We start from the raw sequence: 23678 nt of genomic DNA on the forward strand, positions 1-23678 counted from the left end.
TACCAACCAAACGCAACATACATGAATTGAGATTTGTTTTTGTGTTAGAGCATCCGGAGCGGTAGAAGTCCTCCAGAGATAGAGTCCCCTGTATGTTCCCTCTAACTTTCGAAACGTTTGTAGCCAATATAAATTGGCATTGAAAATTGCCAACAATCAGCATCGTGCGGCCGATGTTCCTCCACCGGGAATGTATCTTCATGCTTGCAGCAGCCTTTTCAAACGGTCGAGCAATATGCATGCAGCAGAGAATGCACACATCCCGCCGTTCGATCTTTTTTTTTGTTTTTGTTGTTGCTGCTCTTGGTGCGGGTCCGTTAGATGTTGTTGGAAGTTCGTTCTGTTTCTGGTTTGTTTCTCCTGGCTGGCTGTTAGAATGTAATCTGATTTTCCGCTCCGATGCCATTTGAAGACATTAATTTAATTGAGAATGCAGAGAGCGCCGGACGCAGGCGTACGATTAGCTTTGGGTGCGTGCGTTTTTGGGAAATGTCGAAACAGAGCGTTGCTGCGCCCAGTGCTCAACATTTTCTTGTGGTACTTAAGCGCGCTGTAGCAGTGGTAGCAATAGTTACTTCCACAACAAGAGCCAATTATGGAGCGCTCAAGATCTTGGATAGTGTCTTTGAGGAGAAAAAATACTTTCATGGAGATTTTCTTACACGAGACAGAAGAGGATTGTGGTGTTGATATTTTAAACAGTTCTTAAGCAAGTACGATTGAGTGCCACTAAGTACGGCAACATTCGGTGCAATGCTTAAAGTAGGTTAATTCATCATGCTCTGCCGGTAGATGGCGGGTAGGCGGTACTGTTTGTTGGTTTTTGCTGGTAGAATCAAAAGCAATTGCCAACAAACTGGTAATGACTCGCCATTAATGAGACCGATTAGCTTAAGCATAATAGGTTGGGCCACGATTATTGTAAATATGACCCGTTTTGGGTAGCATGTAAATGCCATAATCAACCAGTGACAGTGACTCAATCGTTGCTGTGCAATAACAGATCATTACTTATGTTATGATGGTGTGGATACGGTTGAAATTATTAATCAAAGTGGAACACAAATCATTACAAAGCCTACAGAATATAAACACTCGCATTGGTTTTATGGTCCTTTTTTTACAGAGTGCCGTTTCATTGGGAACTAACTTTACACTGCTTTAAAATGACCACATCCTGAGTGCATTTTGTGGTTCCGTTTGGGAGAAGAAGCAGTTGCATCGTAACTTCACACCCCGACACTCAACGGCATTTCCGTACTAAATCCGATCCTTCAACTTCAACTACACGGTAAAGTTTTAACATGGTTTATACACACTGGCGCAGAATAATGGCACTATGTCGTGACGACCCATCAAATCCGCCTCCATAGATAGGAGCGGGCGCGAAGAGCGCTGGAAGGAATGTAATTTTGTTTGTTATTTGTGAAATTTTAATCACCACAACCGCATGTGTGACGTCGTATGTGGTACCCTCGTGGGAGTATGTACCCAGTTCCACCCGCCGCACCCACGACCCAGACCCGCTCGTGACAGAAAAGTAATTCCCAAAACTAATTCCAGTCATGTAAATGGAGCAAAACTTACCACTTGGCCAGATGTGCAACAGGCTTCCTGGATGCAAATGTGAATTATCTTTTCCGATTCCCGTGTGTGTGTGTGTGTGTGTGTGTGTGTGTGTGTGTGTGTGTGTGTGTGTGTGTGTGTGTGTGTGTGTGTGTGTGTGTGTGTGTGTGTGTGTGTGTGTGTGTGTGTGTGTGTGTGGATTTCGGCGGAAGGACGCAGCGGTGGATTTTGGAAGTTAGATGGTCCTCAAGCATTAGATGCTAGATATTCAGTGTGAAGTGCAGCAGTAGCAGTTGGATAGGGGATTTAAATTTATTGTGGAGTGTGTTTGATCTGTAAACACCAACCCCATGACATGTGTATTGCTGGTGTAATGGTTGTTGTTTAATTAACAGGGGCATACAAAATGAAGTGTGTGCTTTCTAGTTCAAAAACGTATGTTTTAAAAGCACTTTTGAGGAGGACAAATAATTGAATAATGATTAGAGTTTAACCTTTTTAATTGTTTAAAGCAATGACAAATTTCAATATTTGAAAATCAATACTGTTCGCTTCATTACGAAAGGAAAAGCTAGAAAATTGATGATTCATTTTCCAATTTTCCCCATCTTGCAGACTCATCTTGCTTGAGCGAACCGTTGTTCGATGGAAAATCGAAAACATATGCTTTTCATTAGCGCCAATCACTTAGCACACCCTTCATCAGTACGGCACCGATGACAGGGCAACTATTAACGCGACGACTCGATCCAACCGATCGTTTAATGAACTTCGCCCCATTGGTCAGTTAATAGTGTGGTGTGAAAGTCTAGCCAACAGTTAACAGCATGTCCAGCTCCGATCCCCGTAGCGACGGCCCAAGAAGCACAATGTGTCTGCGTTACAAAGAACGGCTGAAACAATGAGTGCCGGAAGCTACTCGACTAATCGCACCCCTTAATTGAATAAACTCCACACTATTGATTGATTAACTATGCGATGTGACAGCAATGTGCGATGTGTGGAACGATATAATTTACTTCATTGTATCCTTAATCTCGTTTCTTTACAGCGCTCGAATTTACGGTAGAACCCTCGGATGTAACCGTACCGGAAGGTAACTCGGTAATGCTGCAGTGTGCCGGCAGTGCAGACAGGAAAGTGTTGCAGGATGGCAAAATTGCACCCAACATTCGGTGGCGTGGTCCGGACGGGCAAGACATTGGCATTGTGGGTGACACGTTCCGGTCGCAGCTGACCAACGGTTCGCTGTACATTAGCTCGGTGGAAAGTAACCGTGGACTGACCGGGTTTTATCACTGTCTGCTGAGTGTGGACGGTATCGGTACGATCGTTAGCAGATCGGCACGTGTCTCGATTGCAGGTAAGTGTGAATAAGTGAATCACTTTTAACCCTAGTACTAACTTCACAACCCCTCGCATCTCGTTTTAGATCTACCGGACATAAATCAGGAATCACACGAAATCTATCTGTACGCCGGTCAAACGGCGTACTTCAAGTGTATGTCCAGCTTGCTGCCTTACAGCGTCGAATCGCGCTATCACACCGAATGGCTAAAGGACGATCTACCTCTGCGTATGGATTTGACGCGCATGCTGCTGCTTCCCTCGGGTGCGCTTGAAATTGATGAAGTTGTACCTGCGGACCGTGGCACATATCAGTGCAACGTGACCGCAGGCACCTTCTCACGGTTGAGCAGCAAATCGAATCTTAACATTAAGTCTACCGCCGGGCAGCCCCAAAGTTTCGCTCCACCTGCGTTCGTGATCGTTCCTCAGCCGCAGACAGTGCGCGAGGGCGACACCGTCATACTGGACTGTGCTGCAAACGGTAACCCGAAGCCAACGATTCGATGGCTACGAAATGGGGAAGACATCGACATGAACGATCTGGACTCGAGATTCCGCATCATGGGTACGGGATCGTTGCAGATCAACTCGATACAGGACACGGATGCGGGCGACTACCAATGTCGGGCGAGCAACACGGAGGATTCGCTGGATGCTTCCGCCACGGTGCAGGTGCAAGTTCCGCCGAAGTTCATCCTCAGTCCAGAGGATAAAGTCGCGTACGAGAAGGAAGAGCTAGAGTTAGCGTGCTCCATTCACGGCAAACCGACGCCCGTTATCCAGTGGTTGAAGAATGGTGACTTGATAACACCGAGCGAGTACATGCAGATTGTTGGAGGGTAGGTGTCCTTGGATGGCGAGCTTAATCAAGAGCGCAATAATTCGTTGTTAATTGCATTTTCTTTATTCTCCATCACAGACACAACTTGAAAATTTTCGGACTGATCGGTTCAGACGCCGGCATGTTCCAGTGCATCGGAACGAACCCGGCTGGAAGTGTGCAGGCAGCAGCTCGTCTGGAAATAATCGAACCAGGTAATTGATTGTTCATTTTCCCATACCACGCACAATCGGCAAAGTTTCTGCATTTGCCTGCTGAGTAACCAAAGAACACGGTAACATTTTCTGACAAATGGACTACAGTCTGTGTAGGTAGCGTTTTTTTTTTTATTCTTCGATATTTAGTTTCCGTCAGAACTGGATCGCACATTCGTTACTGAGCGTATTTCTTCGAGCAATCATATTTTAATACACTTTTTTTCGTATTTGTTTCTTTTCTTTTCTTCTGTTTTTTTGTTGTATGATTTACACAACCATCCAACACGCTACTACGGCTATCGATTTCGTTTATCTTCCGTTTGGACTCGTGGCCCGTGGTCTATTTCCATTTGATTTCTACTACTACCCCTTTTTTTGGTTCCTTGCCGCATCTCTGCCATCGCCGTTTATTTGGTTGGAATCATCTTTTCGAACCCAAAACACCACCAACAACAACAACAACAACAAAACGACTCGTTTTCTCTTGTTGATTATGATTTATTACCGTTTTGCCCATTTGTGGATGACTTTGCATGCAAACGATTTGCTTCTCGTTTTCGTCTGGCTGTACGCGGCTTTGTGTGCATGAATGGCGCGGGGTGTTCTGTGTGTCTCTAACCGTTTGGTTTTTGCTGTCATTTCTTTCCATCCCTGCTAATCCCCTTGGGTGGGTCCGCACTTCATGTCGTATCTGTCTGTTATGTTTCATGGTTGTGGTCGCTCTCTAACACTCTACCGTTCGTTACCGTCTTCTGGCAAACTCGCTCACTTTTGGGCTGTGTTTTGCAATTTATTTTATGTTACGTGACTTGTTACCGATTTACCCCGTCACGTGTCCTTCGGGATGGTTGGCTCGTTATGTTGACTTACCCGCCGTATGTTCCATGCCCCATAATCGAACTGCACGTGACGCTGCCCCTGTATGAATATATGTTGCTTGTCATTGATCCATGACCCACCGACAACTGTATGTGTGTCTGTATTCTGACTGTACGATCGACCAACCGGCTAAACAACTAACTCGGAGCAGGTCTTCCGAAACGACACAAGGGCAAAAAGTTTCAGCAGACACAATCGAAAACGAAATCATACGAAAAATCACCACTCCTGCTGCAGTCCGATCCGAAACTCTCGAAATCGGTGCTGGATAGCTTGGTGTCGCGGACGAAAGAACGACCGAACGTTAGCCGACAGCAGTTCCAGTACAACGAATATACTGACGATGACTATGCCGATCACGACCGCATGCTTGACAGTGACCATGAGGATGACGATGACGAGGACGATGACGAGGAGGAGGAGGGCAAAATCTATCCGCTACGACCAAACGAGGACCTGAACAAACTCTACCAATCGTTGACCGGTTCGAAGTCTCGGGAGGATGGTGAGGTTGGCCATTTCTCTAATCAGAAGTCTCCCATTAACGCTGTTACGCGGAAATACTCGAAATCGTACGTAGATGGAAGTGGGAAGCTGGCTGCACCCTTGCCAGGACCGCCCCGTGCCCTCCAGGCTCAGATAGTGCAGTCGCGCTTCATTACGCTGAGCTGGCTGGAACCGGCGAAGAATCCTGATGAAGTTATCTCCTATTCGGTCTATTATCGGATGCATACGAGTGATAGGTAAGCGATTCATTGCCATACTGCTTGTGCAATATATTTTGTATTTCATTTCTCTTTCATTCTTTTAACTTCGCAGAGAACGCAAAATGACAACGAATTCACGCGATGAGCAGGAAATAAATATTCAATCGCTGCAACCTGGCAAAAACTATCACTTCCGTGTGGTGGGCAACAGCAATCATGGTCCGGGCGAGTCTTCGGAAACTCTCGAAGTGCGAACATTGTCCGAGGAGAATATTGCGGGTGCACCGCAAAATCTGCGTGGATATGCGATTACTGAAAAAGATATCCACCTACAGTGGGATCCGCCAGTCGTGACGAACGGGTTGATCACGAAATATCGCGTTTACTACGCCGAAACTGACAACGGTGCAGAGATGTACTCCGATACGACCACCACGGAGGTTATTATCAACGAGTTGCGTCCCTACACGAAGTATACCATGTACGTGGTACCCTTCAATCAGGCAGGAATGGGCGATCCGTCACACGAGATAGACGTCAAAACGTACTCATCTACACCATCAGAACCACCGGCAAATGTGACGCTAGAACAGACAAGCTCTACCGTAGCAATTCGCTGGGAACCACCACCGTTGGAGGATCGCAATGGACAGATAACGGGGTACAAAATAAAGTATCGGAAGAACAAAAAACCGCTGCAGGTGGAGACTACTCCGGCCAACGTGCGTTACTACATACTGAAGGATCTGGACAAAATGTCCGCATATCAGGTGAAGATTGCTGCGATGACGGTGAACGGTACTGGACCGTTTACTGAATGGCATCACACGGAAACCTATGCGAACGATCTGGATGAATCACAAGTTCCTGGACAACCGGCTTGGATAAAGAGTATGTATATTGTTAGCCCCTTTTGCTCAGAAATATAATCTTCTACTTGCCCAAATTTAATCTTTTCTTTCTTCAAAACTACAGCCCGACCTGGAGCGGACAATATAACGGTAATGTGGGGACCACCGGTACATCAAGAAATTAAAGTTCGCAGCTACATCCTTGGCTGGGGGAAAGGTATCCCTGACGAAGATACGGCTGAAATTGAGGAGCGAATACGGCAGTTTGAAATCACCAATCTCGAGCCCAACAGCGAGTACGTTATTTCTTTGCGAGCTCGTAACGCAGTTGGAGATGGAGCACCAAAGTACGATACGCTGCGTACCCGTGAAGATGCTCCAATTGAAGCTCCAACGCCGTTAGAAGTTCCGGTCGGTCTACGCGCTATTCCTATGTCGGGAACATCGATCGTAGTGTACTGGACGGACACGACGCTCAGCAAAAGTCAGCATGTGTCGGACAATCGATACTATGTTGTCCGGTACAGTCAAAATGGTTCGAACCGTTACCGGTATCACAACACGACCGTTCTGAGCAGTATGATTGGTGATTTGCGACCCAACACACAGTACGAGTTTGCGGTAAAGGTAGTCAAAGGACATCGCCAATCGGCCTGGTCTATGTCGGTGTTAAACGCCACCCAGCAAGCTTCACCCGTTTCACCACCGCGTGACTTGCAGGTCACTTTTGATCCACGCAATCCGCTCACTGCTATACTGAGCTGGCTTTCGCCGCGGCATGTTAGTGGAACGATTGCGGGCTATCAAGTGCTTTACACAACTGACACTAGCAAGCGCGATCGTGATTGGAACATTGAATCCACAACCGGAGAGCACACGGCGGCGGAGATTATAAACCTTGAACCTCACACGACCTACTACTTCAAGGTGCAAACACGCCACTCAAAGGGTTTGGGTCCGTTTTCGGCGATGGTTTCTATGAAAACAGGTGCTGAGGTTGATTCCAGTGGGAACCTTACGCTGAGGAAATCGATCTCCTCCGAACTGCTGTACGTTATTTACGGATTCGCAGTGATGGCGGTGTTTACGATCATTTTTCTTCTGATCATCAAGTGCCGTAACAAGATCCCCGAAGGTACACCGGAGCACGCGAAAAAAAGCTATCAGAAGAATAATGCGGGAATCATTAAGCCGCCCGATCTGTGGATTCATCACGATCAGATGGAGCTGAAGAATATGGACAAGGGTGGTAATCACAGTACGACGCCCGGCTCGGTCGATGGTGGTGCGTCCAGCAGTGGTACGATGACGCTACCACGGTCGGTCGGTGGACACGATTACGATAGCGAAACACCAATCACGCACGTTACTAACTCGCTCGACAAGCGTAGCTATGTGCCTGGGTATAATGGTAAGCTTTAGTCTCTGCCAGCGGACCGGATAGTTTCTCTCGTAATAACTATTCGTTTTTTTTTACTAACTTACAAGGAAACACAACGTCCCTTAGCTCGACCATGGAACGACCGCAGTATCCGAGGACGCAGTACAGCACAGCAGCTCGACCACATATAGCGATGGATCAGCAAACGCTTTCACAGCAGAATCTTCTCCAACAGCCTCCACAATTGCCGCCAGCAAATCCACTCGCTCAGACACCCGAAAACCCGTACACATACGACAGTAGTTATAGGTACGTTGAACAATCTTCATCTCGGCTGAGGCACATGGACTAAATGAATTGCGTTTTTGTTTTATTTCTTCAGCCCAAATGTAACCTACGCCCAAGGTATAGCGATAGATGCCCCGAAACGAGGGCAAGGACACCCGTTGCGAAGTTTCAGCGTACCTGCACCGCCCGCATCCACACCGGGCAAGCATGGCAGTAAGTATTACAAACTTAGGTTCTAAGTCAGGAAATTTTATAATGAAGACATGAAGCTTTAACAGCTCTTACCATTTTTTGGCCATTGGACATACATTTTTTGGCCATTGGAAAGTCACTTCGGATGACTTCGGATGACGGATTCAAGTCCGGGGCAAACTCTGGATTAATCTGGAGTAAATAACGTATTGCTCCTTAGTTACTCCGGATATTCCTGGAGTTTACTTCGGTTTTTGTACGTCAGAGTTCCCACTACTTATAGGAATCGAGCATGGTATATAAGCAAAAAAAATTATAGTAGCTTTCGCAATCCGTGTTTGAAATGAAACATGTTCATGCTCTTATGGATGATTGGATGAAAACAAAATTATTTTTGTTTTCAACTTTTTAGTAACGTAATTAGTGGTTTATGTACGTAATAACTTTTTTGTACTTATATTTTCTTTAATCATTCAAAAAAATCTATTGAACTTGTACTATTTTTCTTCAGAGTTACAGATAGTTGATTGTGGGACAAAAATGTATGACTTAGAGCCAAGAATTGAGTTAAACATTAATGCACTCTCTCAAAAATTGTTTCCTTTGTGTCTAAAATTGATGTCTGAATTGTAGGAAAACCTTAGCAACAACGACTGCAATATTTTTTTTATCCGCATCAACCACTACTAACTAATGAACGTTCCTACCCTACCAGCACCAACGCCAGCAGTCACGATACGCCCGCAAAATTCATCGCCCTACAAAAAACCTTCGCTCTCGTCCGGTTCGCTAACGAATCGACTACAAACTGGACCGGTCGTGGCACACTCGAACGACGAAATCCAGCGACTGGCACCGTCCACCTCGACCGAGGAGCTCAACCAGGAGATGGCCAATCTCGAGGGCCTGATGAAGGATCTGAGTGCAATCACGGCGAACGAGTTTGAGTGCTAGGGTGCTGGCTGCTGCGTGCACCGATGCGTGATGAAAACTGTTTAGTCATTATTAATTTTAATTTCGGTTGAATGGGACGAGAGTGTGTGTGTGAGCGAATGTGGCATGGATGAATCGTATTGCGCACGGATATATGTGATCGTGTAGTTGATCGCGACTGAACGTTGTGTCCGTATATCGGTAGGCATAAGTATTGGAATTACTTTAACTCTACTAAGGATAATCGGCAAATTCGGTGCGACACACATAGCGAACGGCAGTGTGTCGCGGTCGTAAGGCATTGTATGACTCACATTAATTTATTAAACGATACTCTTTAAGGACTAACCCCCGAACGGAATTTGCACATCCCGCTGGGCATGTGTATTAGGGAAAACATTTCGCATACCACTGCGTGGTGCGTATAATTGCGAAAAAACGAACGGACGGATCAGAAATTTTACATAAGTCGGTGTAGGCTAGGAGTAATGTTCGAATTGTCCTGACGCGTATGCTTCGATTCCGGATGTGGCTCTCTTGTAGTTTAGCGAACAAAATTACTTCGTATTGTAAATAAGACGAAATTAGGAAGGTTTTCTTTTAATTTCCGTTTATTCCGCACGCGTTCCTAGGCGTGTAGTAGTTACATTATGAAAAGTAAGCTACAGAATAGAAAGAAATATTCCATTTTTTTTGGGTTTTAATACAAGCAAAAAAGAATTGGGTTTAAAATTGCTATATTTTCGCAAACCAAAACCCAAAACGCATAGGTCCAGTGATTTTTATTACAAAATTAAAAGTGAAATAAGACACAAAGCAGCTTGTACTTCCGGCAGCCGAATGAATGACAATGACAGGAACCAGAAAACCCAAAACCAACTCAAAACCTTACAAAAATGGACAACAGGGATCAATTTTACATGCCACTCACATCGTACTGCCTATCGGTACTGCCATAACATAACAAACGTGTGTCGGAATTGCCAAACAGTGTGTTCCGATCGTTTAGAATAATTCGATCATTTTTTAAGCGAAGGTTCCTATGGCCATTCAGCTAGCTTATTAGCTTATGTTGCCGTTTTTTATTTGTGCCTGCACACTTGTGTCGGTTCATTCACTTTTTATGTTCCTTTTTACAACCAATCATGCCATCACTTCATCATCACTTCAAACACAAACCGTTCTCTCTCTGCTTCATGTATGGTTAATCCTTTCTTGTATTGATCGTGTTAAAGGGCAGGAGGCGCACTGTATACTAGGGCACATACTTACAGGCCCCATTAGCCACCGTCTATGTGTAAACCTCATTTGTATGCGTGTGTAGGTGTGTTGTAAAACCTTTTCGCGAGCGTTTTCTTTTTTTTACAGAATCATCCACAGAGCGGATGAGGTATGATAGAATGAGAGACGGTGAGTGGGAGAGTAGTTTAGATTATTTTTATACACTTACGAAAAATCACAAGAAACGAAAACATGCAAAAGGAAATAGTGCAAGGTTGCAAACAAACAAAATAAAATATCATACCCCGCCTGTACACCACAATCATCAATCACCAATAATAGCTAGAGAATGGAAAGATTGGAGCTAATGGAGGATAGGATCATGCGGATATTGTAGTGTACAGCAACCTGTTCGATATCCCTATCATCATCAAGACAGCGAATTTACACGAGAATCCTTATCACACTTTTCTTAGAGGATTTTAGGAGGATACAAGTAATGTGTAGTTCTCAAGAGCTGTGTGTGAGCAGCCATTATCTCCTAATCATTCTGACGCACAATAGGCATTATTCAGTATTGGTTTCGAATAGATCCGTCTTTTGGTTTGTTTGGTGCTTTGCCTAGAATACACATTTATCCTATACCACTACTCGCAAAATCATCTTGAGTGAGGACTTAAGGTTTCTGCAGTGTTCGTACATTTCACTCTTCTTGCATCTCGAAAGCACTCATTCCATCCACATGCACACAAGAGATAGAGAGAGATGGTGTAAAGCTTCTGTAAAAAGAAAGGAATGTTTTTGATGCTAGTCGACTTGCGTAAGTAAAACCGTCGCTAGCTCACTAGTGGTGATGGGATGCCTCACACTTAGTAAAAAAAAAAGAAACAGAAAACACCTCAAAAAGGAAACATCATCAACATTGATTTTTATTTAGCCCAAAGAATTAAGAATCAATACAAGCTGGGAAAACTGAATCTGAATATGAGATTTTTGTGTTTTTCTAGATGTAAGCAGCATTACCTATTATTACCTAACGTACCCAACACAACTCAAACAACTCAGTGCAAAGAGCAAAAACTTATTATAAAATATCAAACTGCACAAGCAAACGCAACAGACAGCCCCCACAAAAACTCAAGGATGCAGAACGAAAACAATGTGCTGAAAGGGGAGAGAGAAGAAAAGAAAAGCACAAAAGTGTGTGTGCGTGTATGTGTATGGCAAGTGTGTAAGCCTAAACTGGTAGCATTTTTTCTAGTAATACTGTATTTATACACGACAAGCAGTAATATAGATATGGACGAAAGGAAGGTCAAATAAAAATCGATTCGATTCAGAGAAACACAGCAGAAAAAACACGAACAAGCAAATAATAAGAAAATAAATTGAAAAACATGATAAAATAGAAAAATGTTCAATTGTTTTATTTTGTTAATTTAAAAAAAAACATTAGCATCGCCTCGCCCTGCTATAGAATCCCTTAAGTCTTCCAAGTATCATCGTCATTACTTTTATTACTATCAAAAAAGAAAGAAAGAAGTTTTCCATACATTTAAAGATTGACTTTATTATTAAAAACGAAAGAAAACATTTTTTCATTCCTTTTTGCTTTTCATCCAGCAGCAAAAATAATTTTCTCCCGCTGATAAGAAAAATATTCCAATTTCATTTCGGTCCGGCGTAGGCGAAGTGAGATTTTGCACCAAAACTGAATTTCGAGTAACAGGAGAACATATTAGTGCAGGAGGTAGCATTTCGCCGGAAAAATACATCGAAACCTAGCTGATAGAAAAAAACACCGCCAACTGCTTTGCGGTTTGCATACTTAACGGCGCAAACATGCTTAAAAATTATAGCATGCTAAAGCTACCTATCCGTGTAAAGCGGATTGCATACTGATGGGCGCAAAAAGCTTAATTAAAGCACATTGTCGAGCAGCCATAAAATTTAAATTCGAAAACTTTCGCGATGATATCAGTTACCTCCTTAAATGCATGCTCTCCTGTTACTACCAGTCGCTCCCGGTAGAAAATTGACTCAAAACTAAAACCAACACTCGGAAGATTTCACTAGCAGCATTCCAGGTTCAACAAACGTTTTGCGCGAAAACACTCTCACCCCTTCGCCACCAAAGACGCATCCAACGGTTTGTGGAACGCTTCGATGGGCAAAAAATTGCTCGAGTAATAGCTGATTTGCCGTTTAAAAACCTTTATTCGTAGAATAATTTGACGGGTGTTGGCGGACTCGGGGTGGGCTATTCGGCAAAAATGCGCGACTCAAAGACGCATCTAACGCCAAGATCAGACCAGGAATGACCGAGTTATCGTTGATTTTCCATGGGAATGCTGTTATTTTCCGCAATAGCTAGGTGGGAGGTGGAGGGATCGGGTTGGGGTGTTTGGCAAAAAGGTGCGCGGCCTCAAAACGCATCTGACGGTATGCCGGCCGCTAGGATCGGTTCAGGAATGAGCGAGTTATCGCCGATTTTCCATGGGAATGCTGTTGTTTTCCGCAATAACTGGGCGGGGGATGGAAGGATCATTTTGGGATGGTGGGCAAAAAGGTGCGCTGCCTCAAGACGCATCCAACGGAGTGCCGGACGCTAGGATCGGGCCAAACCTGAGCGAGTTATCCCGCGAATGCTGTTATTTTCTGCTATAGCTAGGCGGGGGGTGGAGGGATCGGTTTGAGGTGTTCGGCAAAAAGGTGCGCGGCCTCAAGACGCATCCAACGGTATGCCGGACGCCAGGATTGGATCAAAACTAAGCGAGTTATCGCCGATTTTCCATGGGAATGCTGCTGGCAGAATCCCCCCCCCCCCTACTCCTTGTTTTGGAAAATCCCCCGTAGTTCCCTTTCATATTAAAAATCATGTTTTGCTGGTGTTTTTAAAAGATTTTCAAGAAAGAAATTAAAATGAGACAGAAAAACTTCAAATGGAAAGAAAAATTTAAAATGGCACGGGAAAATATTTGTCATGACGGAAAGAAATAATTTTCTGACCAGTTTCAAAATTTCCATTTGCTACCTCCTCGCCTAGTATGCTCTCCTGCTACTCCTGGTCGAATTTTGCCGCATCGAAAACCGACCAATTTTGGCCCAAAAATCCCGGAGCGACTTGTAGTAACAGGAGAGCATGAATCCGAGTAGGTAGCTCGGGCCGGCCAAAAAATTCCAAATTCGGTTTTAAAATTCAAAGTCAGTTTTCCCGATGCAAAATTTAAAGTTGAATTTCAAACTTAAAAATTTCCAACCCAAATTCAACTTGGATTTCAAAAATTAAAACTGGATTTGGATTTTTTGGCCCGCCCGAGCTACATCCTCGAATTCATGCTCTCCTGTTACCACAAGTCGCTCCGGGCCGGATTTTTGTGCTGATAATCCGGAAATTTTTATGCGGCAAAATTCGACCAGGAGTAACAGGAGAGCATACTAGTCGAGGAGGTGGCAAATGGAAATTTTAAAAGTGGTCCGAAAATTATTTTCTTTCCGTCATCAAAAATATTTTTCCGCTCAATTTAATAGTGTTCTCCCAGTTTTATGTATTTTACTCTCATTTTTATTTCTTTCTTGGAATGTTTTTGAAAAAGACCTCTACAACGTGTTTTTAAATATTTAAGGGAACTAAGGGTTCCGCCTTCCCCCGATTTCCCCCCTTTCGGGAAATTCCACCAGCAGCATTCCCGTGGAAAATCGACGATAACTCGGTCCTTCCTGGTCCAATACTAGCGTCCGGCACTCCGTTGGATGCGTCTTCAGGCCACGCACCTTTTTGCCCAACACCCCAACTCGATCCCTCCACCCCTCGCCTAGCTATTGCGGAAAATAACAGTATTCCCATGGAAAATCGACGATAACTCGGTCATTCCTGGTCCGATCTTGGCGTCCGGCATACCGTTAGATGTGTTTTGAGGCCGCGCATCTTTTTGCCGAACACCCCAACCCGATCCGTCCTCACCCCGCCCAGCTATAGAGGAAAAACCAAAATATTCCCATGGAAAATCAACGATAACTCGGTCCTTCCTGGTCCGATCCTGGCGTCCGGCATGCCGTTGGATGCGTCTTGCTGCCGCACACCTTTTTGCAGAACACCCCATCCCGATCCCTCCACTCACCGTCTAGCTATAGCGGATAACAACAGCATTCCCATGGAAAATCGACGATAACTCGGTCATTCCTGGTCCGATCTTGGCGTCCTGCATACCGTTGGATGCGTCTTGAGGCCGCGCGCCGAACACCTCACCCACATTTCTTCATCCTTCACCCAGTTATTCCACGGAAAAGTGGTTTTCCGTGGGAATTCGGCGATAAGTATAAGATAAGATCCTCCACACTGCCGCCCAGTTATTCCACTAAAAAGGAGCTTTAAGGAGAAAATTGGTGACAACTCGCTCAGTTTTGATCCGATCGGAGCGTTCCGCATACCGTTGGATGCGTTGTCTGAGGGTCCCAAATTCCATTCCGCTCAGGGCCACAGAAAGGTCAAATCTGCCACTGCTAGGAGGTAGGAAATGTAAGCTTTATAAGGGAATATTAAATCATTTTCTTTCCGTCATGAAAATATTTTTTAACATTGCAATTACCTGTGGTTTTAATTCTTTTCTCATTGTTTATCATTTTTTAGTTCTTTCTTTAAGTATTTGATAAAAAAGACCTCCAAAAACTATTTTTATTACTTAAGTCAGGTTTATTTGTGTCAATGTTTATAATTTTTCGATCCGTTCTTTTTATACAAATACTTGTTTTTGTAAAATAAAATACAAACTAGAAGTGAAAGCGAAAAGTGATGTTGCAGTAAGAGGTACAGAATAATAAAATGCATACTTTAAACATTTATATAAAATTTTTCACACACTTAAACCCTTTTTTACATTCAAATGTTCTCGCGCCATGAATTAATTCAAGTCATGCTTCCATTTGTTTCCATTTCTTATGAGGGTTAAAGCATTTCAAATTGTAAATATCTCTACAGTTGTACGGATTCGGTAAATTCTCTCGCTCCGAGCATGTACTCACGCTCTTTCCTTCCTTCAGCAAACATTGGGGCCACGCAACGTCACACCACGCGCTTGTGGAGCCACTGGGCTCGATCGAGAGCTTCACACTCCCAACTGGCAGTGTTTCTCGCGCATTCGGTCGTTGAAGTCGTTCGTCCGTACTTGCTTTCGCGATCCCACACAGAAAACCCTGTGCTGTGTCAGTGTGTTGTGAGTTTATTTCTTGTTTCTTACCTTCCATTTTTTTTTACCACCCTTTCCGTGGTCTCTCCCAGAAAATGGATCAGAACATCCAAAGAGAAATTCAGATCAAAGAGTGCGTGCGTGTGTTTGAAACCGTTTCGCGCGTCTCACTTAAGTCCGGTTATTTCACCAAGGTTTCCCATAACCCCCCCCCCCCCCCCCCCCTCCGTCACTGTTTACCGCACGCAAACGTAGTACGTTCGTGGTCCGATTCGTTCCCAACTGACCTCCTCCTCGCTGACGGTGGAATGAGAAAACGCGATGAAATGAATGAATTGATGATCTGCAACGAGCGCAAAAGCCGCCGATTGTGTCACGAAAATGCAGGGCTTTTGTCGTTGCGCTCGGTACAAACAAGTTTGCTTGTGTAGCCTGTTCGGGAAACTACACCCACCCTGGAGGTCAAGGTTTTTGTGTCAAAGTACTGTGCGCAAAATGGCTCTCTGTGTTACGAGTGTGTGTTAATGAGGATGAGAGCTTTCTGGTGGAAGCTGTTGCAAAGTGAGGTTAACGGTGCGTGTGACAAAAGAGAAGGGAAGAACGTGACCTCCGAACACACCCTAAGCATTCCAAACCACCTCCCAGTGTTTACCTTAGGTGGCTAAAGTGGTGGTCATCTTCTCGAGACCCGGATGGATGTGAAATCTCTAACACAACGGTACCCCGTGCGGTGTGACGGACCAGCAGAAGAAGATGAATCCAAGCTCAGTTTCGGGGCCACGACGTGGCAGCTCTCCAATGTGGCACTCTCTTCAGTAAAAAAAAAGTGAAACTCAACCAACCAAATTCCCTTTCCTGTGTTAAAATGCATGTGTTTGTTTGTTGAATTCATTTCTTCGATGTAGTTTTCTATGCGATTTTGTAGGGAAGTTTTGGCGATTTCCTTGCTAACCTTGACTTCATACTAACGTTGCCGTTCTGACGAAGCATCAGTACACGGCCAGTGGGAATATTCGCACATGTTTACGGACGCAATTAGCACCTTCCTTCAGAACTACCGATGCTAATCTTGCCTCGTAATGTGAGCTCAAACATGAGAATGGATTGTACCAATAATCGAAAGAGATCTCAGAATGAAAGATTTCTTGTATTGAAGACAACAAAGTTCTGACAAGTTGTAGACGAAAATACAGTTAAATCATTAAAAACTACTTTTTAATAAACTCTCAAGCCTGTAAAACCCCAACAAGTATAGCTCTAAAGGCTTATAAAATATAAATATTAAAAAAAAACTACAACTTATCATTGTGTTCCACATGAAGATTGACGCATCACTTCCTCCTAGCTAAAAGAGCTGATTTTTGACGGTCACACAGTCAGAGGAGTGCTTCAACGATCCGGAGACTTTATCCAAAGATATAAATCAGTAAACTTTACATTATAGCATGTCTTTAAAAAAAAATATAGCAAATGTGTTTTAATTGACCAAATTAACAATGAATTATAAGAAAGTATACTTGATCTTAAAATTAAATTACATGCCAAGCCCAACCATGAAGTAAAAGCTCTTCACATTACATACATTGTGCAACAGAAATCCTTCACATTTGCAATCAATATTTCACAGCCCCACACATAATAAGCATGGAGCAGCCATTTTTCCTTCACACAGACACCCAACCCATCCCAAATCGTGGAATCGCTTTCATTCGAAAGGCAAGAAACCCTTCACGATGTCACCAGCATGAAGTGTTGACGGCCTTCATCACCTCTTGTAATGTGTAATGTGTCTTTTGTGTCCACAAGCGAAACACTTCACAAGCACAACCGTTCCATCCCTTTAATGCGCGTAGTGATGTACCGCGTTCATCAACTGTTTGGATCATCCCACCTTACCCAGCTGGCAATCTCAATGCAACTGCTAGACACACATAGAAATTATCGTGAAACAATGGCACCTGTCGTGTGCCGCGAGACTTGCGTATATTGCAATCTTCACAAGCAGCGAACTGGACGCACACACAAAAAGCGACACCCCTTTTCGGCGGGCCACTTTGGGAACCGGTTGATGATGGTGGCAACCGATCGCCGGGTTAGTTTGGTTTGGCATCGTTTCAAACCAGCCATAACGGTTCGCTGCGGTGGCTGGTTAACCTTGACTTAATCGAAAAGGCAAACGGCCAGACCAATCTGCTGAGCTACGGTGAGCCATTCGTTGTTCGTTTGCCGAGAAGACTTACTGTGCTGCAGACTGGGTAGGAGCATTTAAGAATGTTCCCCACAAGAGATTGTGCATACGCGTGATGCAACGTGGGCTTGATGTTTAACCCGTGTAACACGAAACCTGCAAAAAAAGTTGCCCAACGCTAACCGAAGTTGAAGAAATGAAGCTCTGAAGAGTGTGAGTTAGTTTACTGCAGCTAGTAGACACTACAAAACTCTTTACATATTATTTTTGTATCAATCCCCTTCTTAAGTTGAGCTTTAAATGTGCAAACTTCTTGCCAAGTATTCAATTTATCTACGCAATTTCTTGCCCATGCCTGGCAGCTTTTTCCCTTATCGAATGCCAAGAAAAGCAACCGCTTTGATACACTTCACCCGGTGCACGGATAGCGGTTCACCCCGAAAGCGGCCCTTGCAAATTGCGATCACCGGCGATCGTGTCAGTTGCGTCGGTGAAAGCTACGATAGCGAAGTGTGTGAGGAAACGATCATTTCGCAGCCAAACCCCACACTTCTCTTCATAGGCCGCGGATAACAGTGCTCAGTTGCTATGTTGCGTTTTCGAATTTTATCACGTATCTTGCATACAAACGCTCACACTTACGTACGATCACACACTCTCTATTGCTATACAATCAACTGACCGATTCAACAATCGTATCGAAATCAGTCGAGAACAGATGGGGCACAAGGTTTCGGCTTCGAAATAACCGTACGTTACGTAGGGCATTTTTTTGAATTTTCAAACTGAAGGCTACTGGCAGTAGAAATCTTCACGCGACCCAAGATTTCCGTTACCACAACAGAAAATCTTAATGACGCTGGTGTCCTTGGCTTTAGGGTTAATCTGTTTCGAAGCTGGGGTAGGTTCAATTCGTTCCACTATTAGGTTCGTTCCGTTCCTTCGATGGATCGATCGAACCTAGGTTCAAATAAAATCCCTAAGCAGCAAAGCACTTGTTCTAATTGTGTTTTGAAAAATTCGCAAAAAAATCCTTTCTAGGGAACTAGCGGCACTCTCTAGGAAAGTGGCTTTCCTTGAAAACTACTGCGTGAAAGACATTGTGACACTAAAGAACCTACTAGCTTTACCATCATCTCCAAACATGTTTATTGTACATCACTTACCTTTGTGAAAGGTTAAACAAAAAACCATTATTAAGGTTGTTCAGTGCCATTCTCCTGACGTGATTGAACCACCTTAGCAACCCAGCAGCACATTATTTGAAGACGGTAAAATGAATATTTAAACAAAACTGAGAGAAAAAACAACTGCAGAAGATAGGAAACAGGTAGGAGTTGTTGATCTTTAAAGAAGATTTATTTAAATTATTCAAAAAGCTACTACATTAGCCTACGTACAAGGCTTCATAGAGTCAAAGTCCCCGCTAAATTCCCAAAATTGGCATCATTTTATGGTTTTTTCCTCGAGAACTTGATAAAACTGCTTCCTATAGACAACAGTGAAGCATCCCTCAGCTGGACGATCTGTTAGACCTGCTTCCAAAGATAGAAATTATTAAACAATACATCATAGCATTGTTCAACTTTATAGCAACGGTGTAAGGAAAGTACTAACATCACAGCATTAATCGACAAGTTAACTAATTATGAATCATTTAAGCATTAAACCACAAACTATACTTGTATGCGTAATAGATTAGTGGCAATTGTGAGATTAATCACGATGAGATTGTATAGCACAGGCCAAGGTTATACCTTATTGGATTAAATAAATTAAAAAAAAACCTCAATCTACACATCAGAATTTGCTGTCCTCATATGTGACCTGTTGGCTATATTTGTTTCCTACATCATGCTTCCTAGCATCTTCAAGAGACACACAAAACTTTGACACAAAAACCGGACTTAGCACTAGTTTGAAACCGGTCGAATTTTCTTCATCAACACGCTCCCCCCGTGATCTTTCAAACCTGTTTCACTTTTTGCCACTCCATTTTTCTGAACGATTCGACCATTCGCTTTCAGTTCGCGTAGGGAAGTTTTAGAGGCAGCAGTCGCCCTGAGTGTTGTAAAGAAGTGTTTTGTTAATTTAAATATACAACAAAATGAACCACACCCGGCAACGATTAATACGTGAGCTGACTGTGACGGTGGGACGGACCCATCCAAGGTTAACGTTGCAGCTTCAGCGACACCGACAGCAATTTGTTCGCTGCACCAGCACAGACCGACCGATCCGTCACACACACTCGACGGCTTCCTGTCCGCACCTGGTGGAGGCACTGAACGATACCGAAACGGTCGCTCAGTCAACGACGGCCAGCAGCGCACGCAACACAATCCGGCTGGAAGATGCACGACCGTACTCGGAAGTTCCCGGGCCAAAACCGTTGCCAATACTGGGCAACACATGGCGGTAAGTTTTCGGAGGGTGAGAGAAGAAGGGTGGGAATTGGAATTTTTAGTACCAGAATTGTGACGTCAATTAGAAGCTTGTTTTTGCGTCAGAATCGCAGAATGGGTGTTAAGTTGGGAGTATTTCTAATGAAACGAAAATGGCAAAAGAAAAATCCCTTTCAAATATTTGTTTGCAGAATTCTTTTTACATTAAAATTTGCACCATAAATTATACCTCTTTTTTGCTCCTAAAGCTAGAAAACAATAATTCTTCGAATTTTTGACTAATGATTGCCACTTCGCTACCGTCAACGCTATCTAGTCGTAGAATGTCTAGGCAACTTATCACCTCAACGTCTATGATAAATTGGACATTGCTGCCAGTGCGTTACGCAATGTACCGGTCGAAGGAACGGCACTTTCTGGAGGGTTATAGACCCTAACTTGGTGCCTGATTTGCAGCATCGTCAGGTGTTGTTTGAAATACTGAACCACCATTGAAAGTTCGATTCGAACTCGTGTTTAAGACAAAAAATGTAGCTTGATGTGGATGCATAAAACAGTTTGTCTTGCCTTAATCTTCTACAATAAAAAGAATGGCACAATGGGCAATTTTGCCGCTAATTAAATATTCATTAATCTTACTTAACTGCCCCAGGGAAGTCTTCTGTGTAGTTCAAGAAAAAAGAAAAACACATAATTGTTTGTTTTTTTTTTTGCTAATTCCTACATGAAGTCCTTCTTATTAGCATTTCTCGAATTTCAAATCCATATTTGCTTTATAAATGAGTATTTAAAATATTATATTACAACTTATTCCAATTTCTTCCATCTGTTTCTCGCACAATTTTTACACACTCTTACCAAACATAAATTTTGCCCAATTTATTTACTTTCCTTTTCATTTGCCTTTCCGCAAGTGGAATGTGATGAGCAAACCGTTTTTCTTTGTTACTTTGTTCAATCATGGCACCTTACATCAGACATCTTACTTCAGCCTTTGCTCAACATTGATTGCCTTTTGTATGTCTACCTATCAGCGGTAAAATGGAAATTTTGCAAACATTGCACAGCTCTAACACTATCAAACCCTCACAGTCGATTACCGGTTGCATCCACGGGTTCTGCTGGCCACCGTATCACTCCTAATGGGTTGTATTAACGGCCCATTAGCTACCACTAGTAACACTAGGACATCACTTTGCCCAAGTGGTGCCTTTACTGTACATATGTATGTGTTTGTAAATGGTTGAAAGATTTTCAAACCGCCACCTGGCTTCACACGAAATCAAGCTAGCGCCATTTTCACATTATTTTCACTGCGCATTTTTATCTACCCTGCTTCTCCCTCTTCTTCTTCGCCGTCGCTCCTCATGCAGAGTTTTCCCCATTATCGGCCAGTACAAGATATCGGATGTGGCAATGATATCGTTCCTGCTGCACCGCGATTATGGCCGTATCGTACGCCTCGGAGGATTGATCGGTCGTCCGGATCTGCTGTTCGTCTACGACTGTGACGAAATCGAGAAGGTAGGAGGCAAAACGCATTTTCGCTGAGAAAGTTTTTATATGGGTGTGACACGCTGTGATGACTCTTCTTCTTGTATTCATTTTCCATTTGCACAGGTGTATCGCAATGAAGGCCCAACGCCGTTCCGACCATCGATGCCGAGCCTGGTGAAGTACAAGAGTGAGCTGAGGAAAGACTTTTTCGGCGATCTTCCCGGTGTTGTTGGAGTGTAAGTACACGATAAGGCTGCTGGTGAAGGGTTAGGGTAATGATGCAATGATGGCAGTTCGCAATTAAGGCGCAATTCATCTTGATGGTGAAATCGTAGCTTTATAGCCGGATGAGTTAATCTCCGGTTTAATTAGTTGGTCTTCGGGACCGACATGTCACTCGCTTCATTAATGTCACCACAAGATGGGCGCTCGTGGGAACCTCGTTTGCTAGAAGGGAGATAAATAGTTGAAAGTATTCTGGAACTACTCCGTAAACGATTGAAATAGAATTACCCCATGCTCTCAACGCCATCATCAGTCATCGGCAGCAAATCTAAGCTCCTGCTTGTTTGCTCTCCACTTACAGCCACGGTGAACCATGGCGTGAGTTTCGTTCACGCGTCCAAAAACCGGTCCTTCAGCTGTCCACCGTCCGCCGGTACGTGTCTCCTCTCGAGCAGGTGACAGAGGAGTTCATCGACCGGTGTCAACAGTTGCTAGACGATCGCAAAGAGCTGCCGGACGATTTCGACAACGAGATCCACAAATGGTCACTGGAGTGTATCGGTCTAGTTGCGCTCGATACCCGGCTCGGGTGTCTGGAACCGAACCTGGACCCGAAATCGGAACCGCAGCAGATCATCAATGCGGCCAAGTATGCGCTACGGAATGTGGCTACACTCGAGCTGAAGGCACCGTACTGGCGCTACTTCCCAACGCCCGTCTGGTATAAGTATGTCAACAACATGGATTACTTCGTCAAGTGAGTGTCCCAAGTGTAATTGGAGTTGCATGGAGCTTTCAAACTAATTTAAGGAGGAACTAATTTTTATTGTCGGTAGAATCTGCATGAAGTACATCAAAAATGCCACCCAGAGGATGAAGCTGAACGAGGGACGTGCTCTGGACGGTGAGCCCTCGCTGCTGGAGCGTGTCATCAAGAGTGAGAATGATGAGAAGCTTGCCGTGGTAATGGCGCTGGATCTAATTCTCGTTGGCATTGACACGGTAAGATCGCGATAGTGCTTAAGATTGTTTATCAGAAATTCCCTAACAAGCTGGTTCGTATTTGGTTCCCAGATATCCATGGCAGTCTGTTCGATCCTGTACCAGCTTGCGACACGTCCTGCCGAACAGCAAAAACTTTACGAAGAGCTGAAGCGGCTCATTCCGGACCCGAAGACTCCGCTCACAATTCAGCTGCTCGATCAAGCCCACTACCTGAAGGCATTTATCAAGGAGGTGCTACGGGTGTACAGTACCGTCATCGGGAATGGTCGTACCCTGCAAGAGGACACCGTCATCTGTGGCTACCGGATTCCTAAAGGAGTATGACAGAATCATTATTTTCCAACGTAAAGCTTTTCCTTTATTCACGTCTCATATTTTGCGTCTTTTTTTGTAGGTGCAATGCGTATTTCCGAACCTAGTCCTTGGCACGATGGAAGAGTACGTGTCCGATGCGCAGCGGTTCAAACCGGAACGTTGGCTTAAACCCGCCCACGGTGGTTCCGGTGATCAGCTTCATCCGTTCGCATCGCTCCCGTACGGTTACGGTGCGCGCATGTGTCTCGGGCGACGGTTTGCCGATTTGGAGATGCAAATATTGCTAGCAAAGCTGCTACGTTCGTTCAAGCTCGAGTACCACCATAAACCGTTGAACTACGAGGTGACGTTTATGTACGCGCCTGAGGGTGCGTTGAAGTTCAAGATGACACCGCGAGAGGATTAGCCCAGATGTTTTGCAAAGGAGATGAGGTTTTGTTTTATACACATA

At 44.1% G+C, this 23678-nt stretch overlaps 3 protein-coding genes across 3 annotated transcripts in view; all 3 read left to right on the plus strand.

Moving 5' to 3' along the window:
- Nucleotides 1-9207, plus strand: part of LOC126563509 (neogenin) — a 103320-nt gene extending 94113 nt beyond the window's left edge. Inside the window, exons 2-10 of the mRNA XM_050220154.1 lie at nucleotides 2618-2929; nucleotides 2999-3755; nucleotides 3836-3951; nucleotides 4985-5576; nucleotides 5653-6431; nucleotides 6516-7802; nucleotides 7880-8081; nucleotides 8155-8273; nucleotides 8968-9207. Coding sequence (XP_050076111.1) covers nucleotides 2618-2929; nucleotides 2999-3755; nucleotides 3836-3951; nucleotides 4985-5576; nucleotides 5653-6431; nucleotides 6516-7802; nucleotides 7880-8081; nucleotides 8155-8273; nucleotides 8968-9206 — 4403 coding nt within the window. The 3' untranslated portion in view covers nucleotide 9207. The remainder of the gene's footprint in view (nucleotides 1-2617; nucleotides 2930-2998; nucleotides 3756-3835; nucleotides 3952-4984; nucleotides 5577-5652; nucleotides 6432-6515; nucleotides 7803-7879; nucleotides 8082-8154; nucleotides 8274-8967) is intronic.
- The window catches only part of LOC126562653 (ADP-ribose pyrophosphatase, mitochondrial), a 117944-nt gene extending 100964 nt beyond the window's left edge, over nucleotides 1-16980 (plus strand). Inside the window, exon 3 of the mRNA XM_050219214.1 lies at nucleotides 16969-16980. The gene's annotated coding sequence lies outside the window, so the exon portion shown is untranslated. The remainder of the gene's footprint in view (nucleotides 1-16968) is intronic.
- A 2907-nt stretch (nucleotides 16981-19887) lies between these two features.
- Nucleotides 19888-23633, plus strand: LOC126561934 (probable cytochrome P450 301a1, mitochondrial). Its single transcript, XM_050218314.1, has 7 exons — nucleotides 19888-20198; nucleotides 21559-21709; nucleotides 21806-21918; nucleotides 22269-22664; nucleotides 22744-22909; nucleotides 22982-23230; nucleotides 23307-23633. Exons 1-7 carry the CDS (start codon nucleotides 19888-19890, stop codon nucleotides 23631-23633), a joined length of 1713 nt encoding a protein of 570 aa, XP_050074271.1.
- Nucleotides 23634-23678: the final 45 nt, after the last annotated feature.

This window comes from Anopheles maculipalpis, chromosome 3RL, assembly GCF_943734695.1.
Source record: "Anopheles maculipalpis chromosome 3RL, idAnoMacuDA_375_x, whole genome shotgun sequence".
NCBI lineage: Eukaryota > Metazoa > Arthropoda > Insecta > Diptera > Culicidae > Anopheles > Anopheles maculipalpis.

Bases quoted from the DNA above. Each gene is read 5' to 3' on its own strand.
- LOC126561934 (XM_050218314.1), top strand. From the start codon at position 19,888: ATGAACCACACCCGGCAACGATTAATACGTGAGCTGACTGTGACGGTG. The intron at 20,199-21,558 runs GTAAGTTTTCGG...CTCCTCATGCAG, and splicing joins ATACTGGGCAACACATGGCG to AGTTTTCCCCATTATCGGCC. The intron at 22,910-22,981 runs GTAAGATCGCGA...TTTGGTTCCCAG, and splicing joins TTCTCGTTGGCATTGACACG to ATATCCATGGCAGTCTGTTC.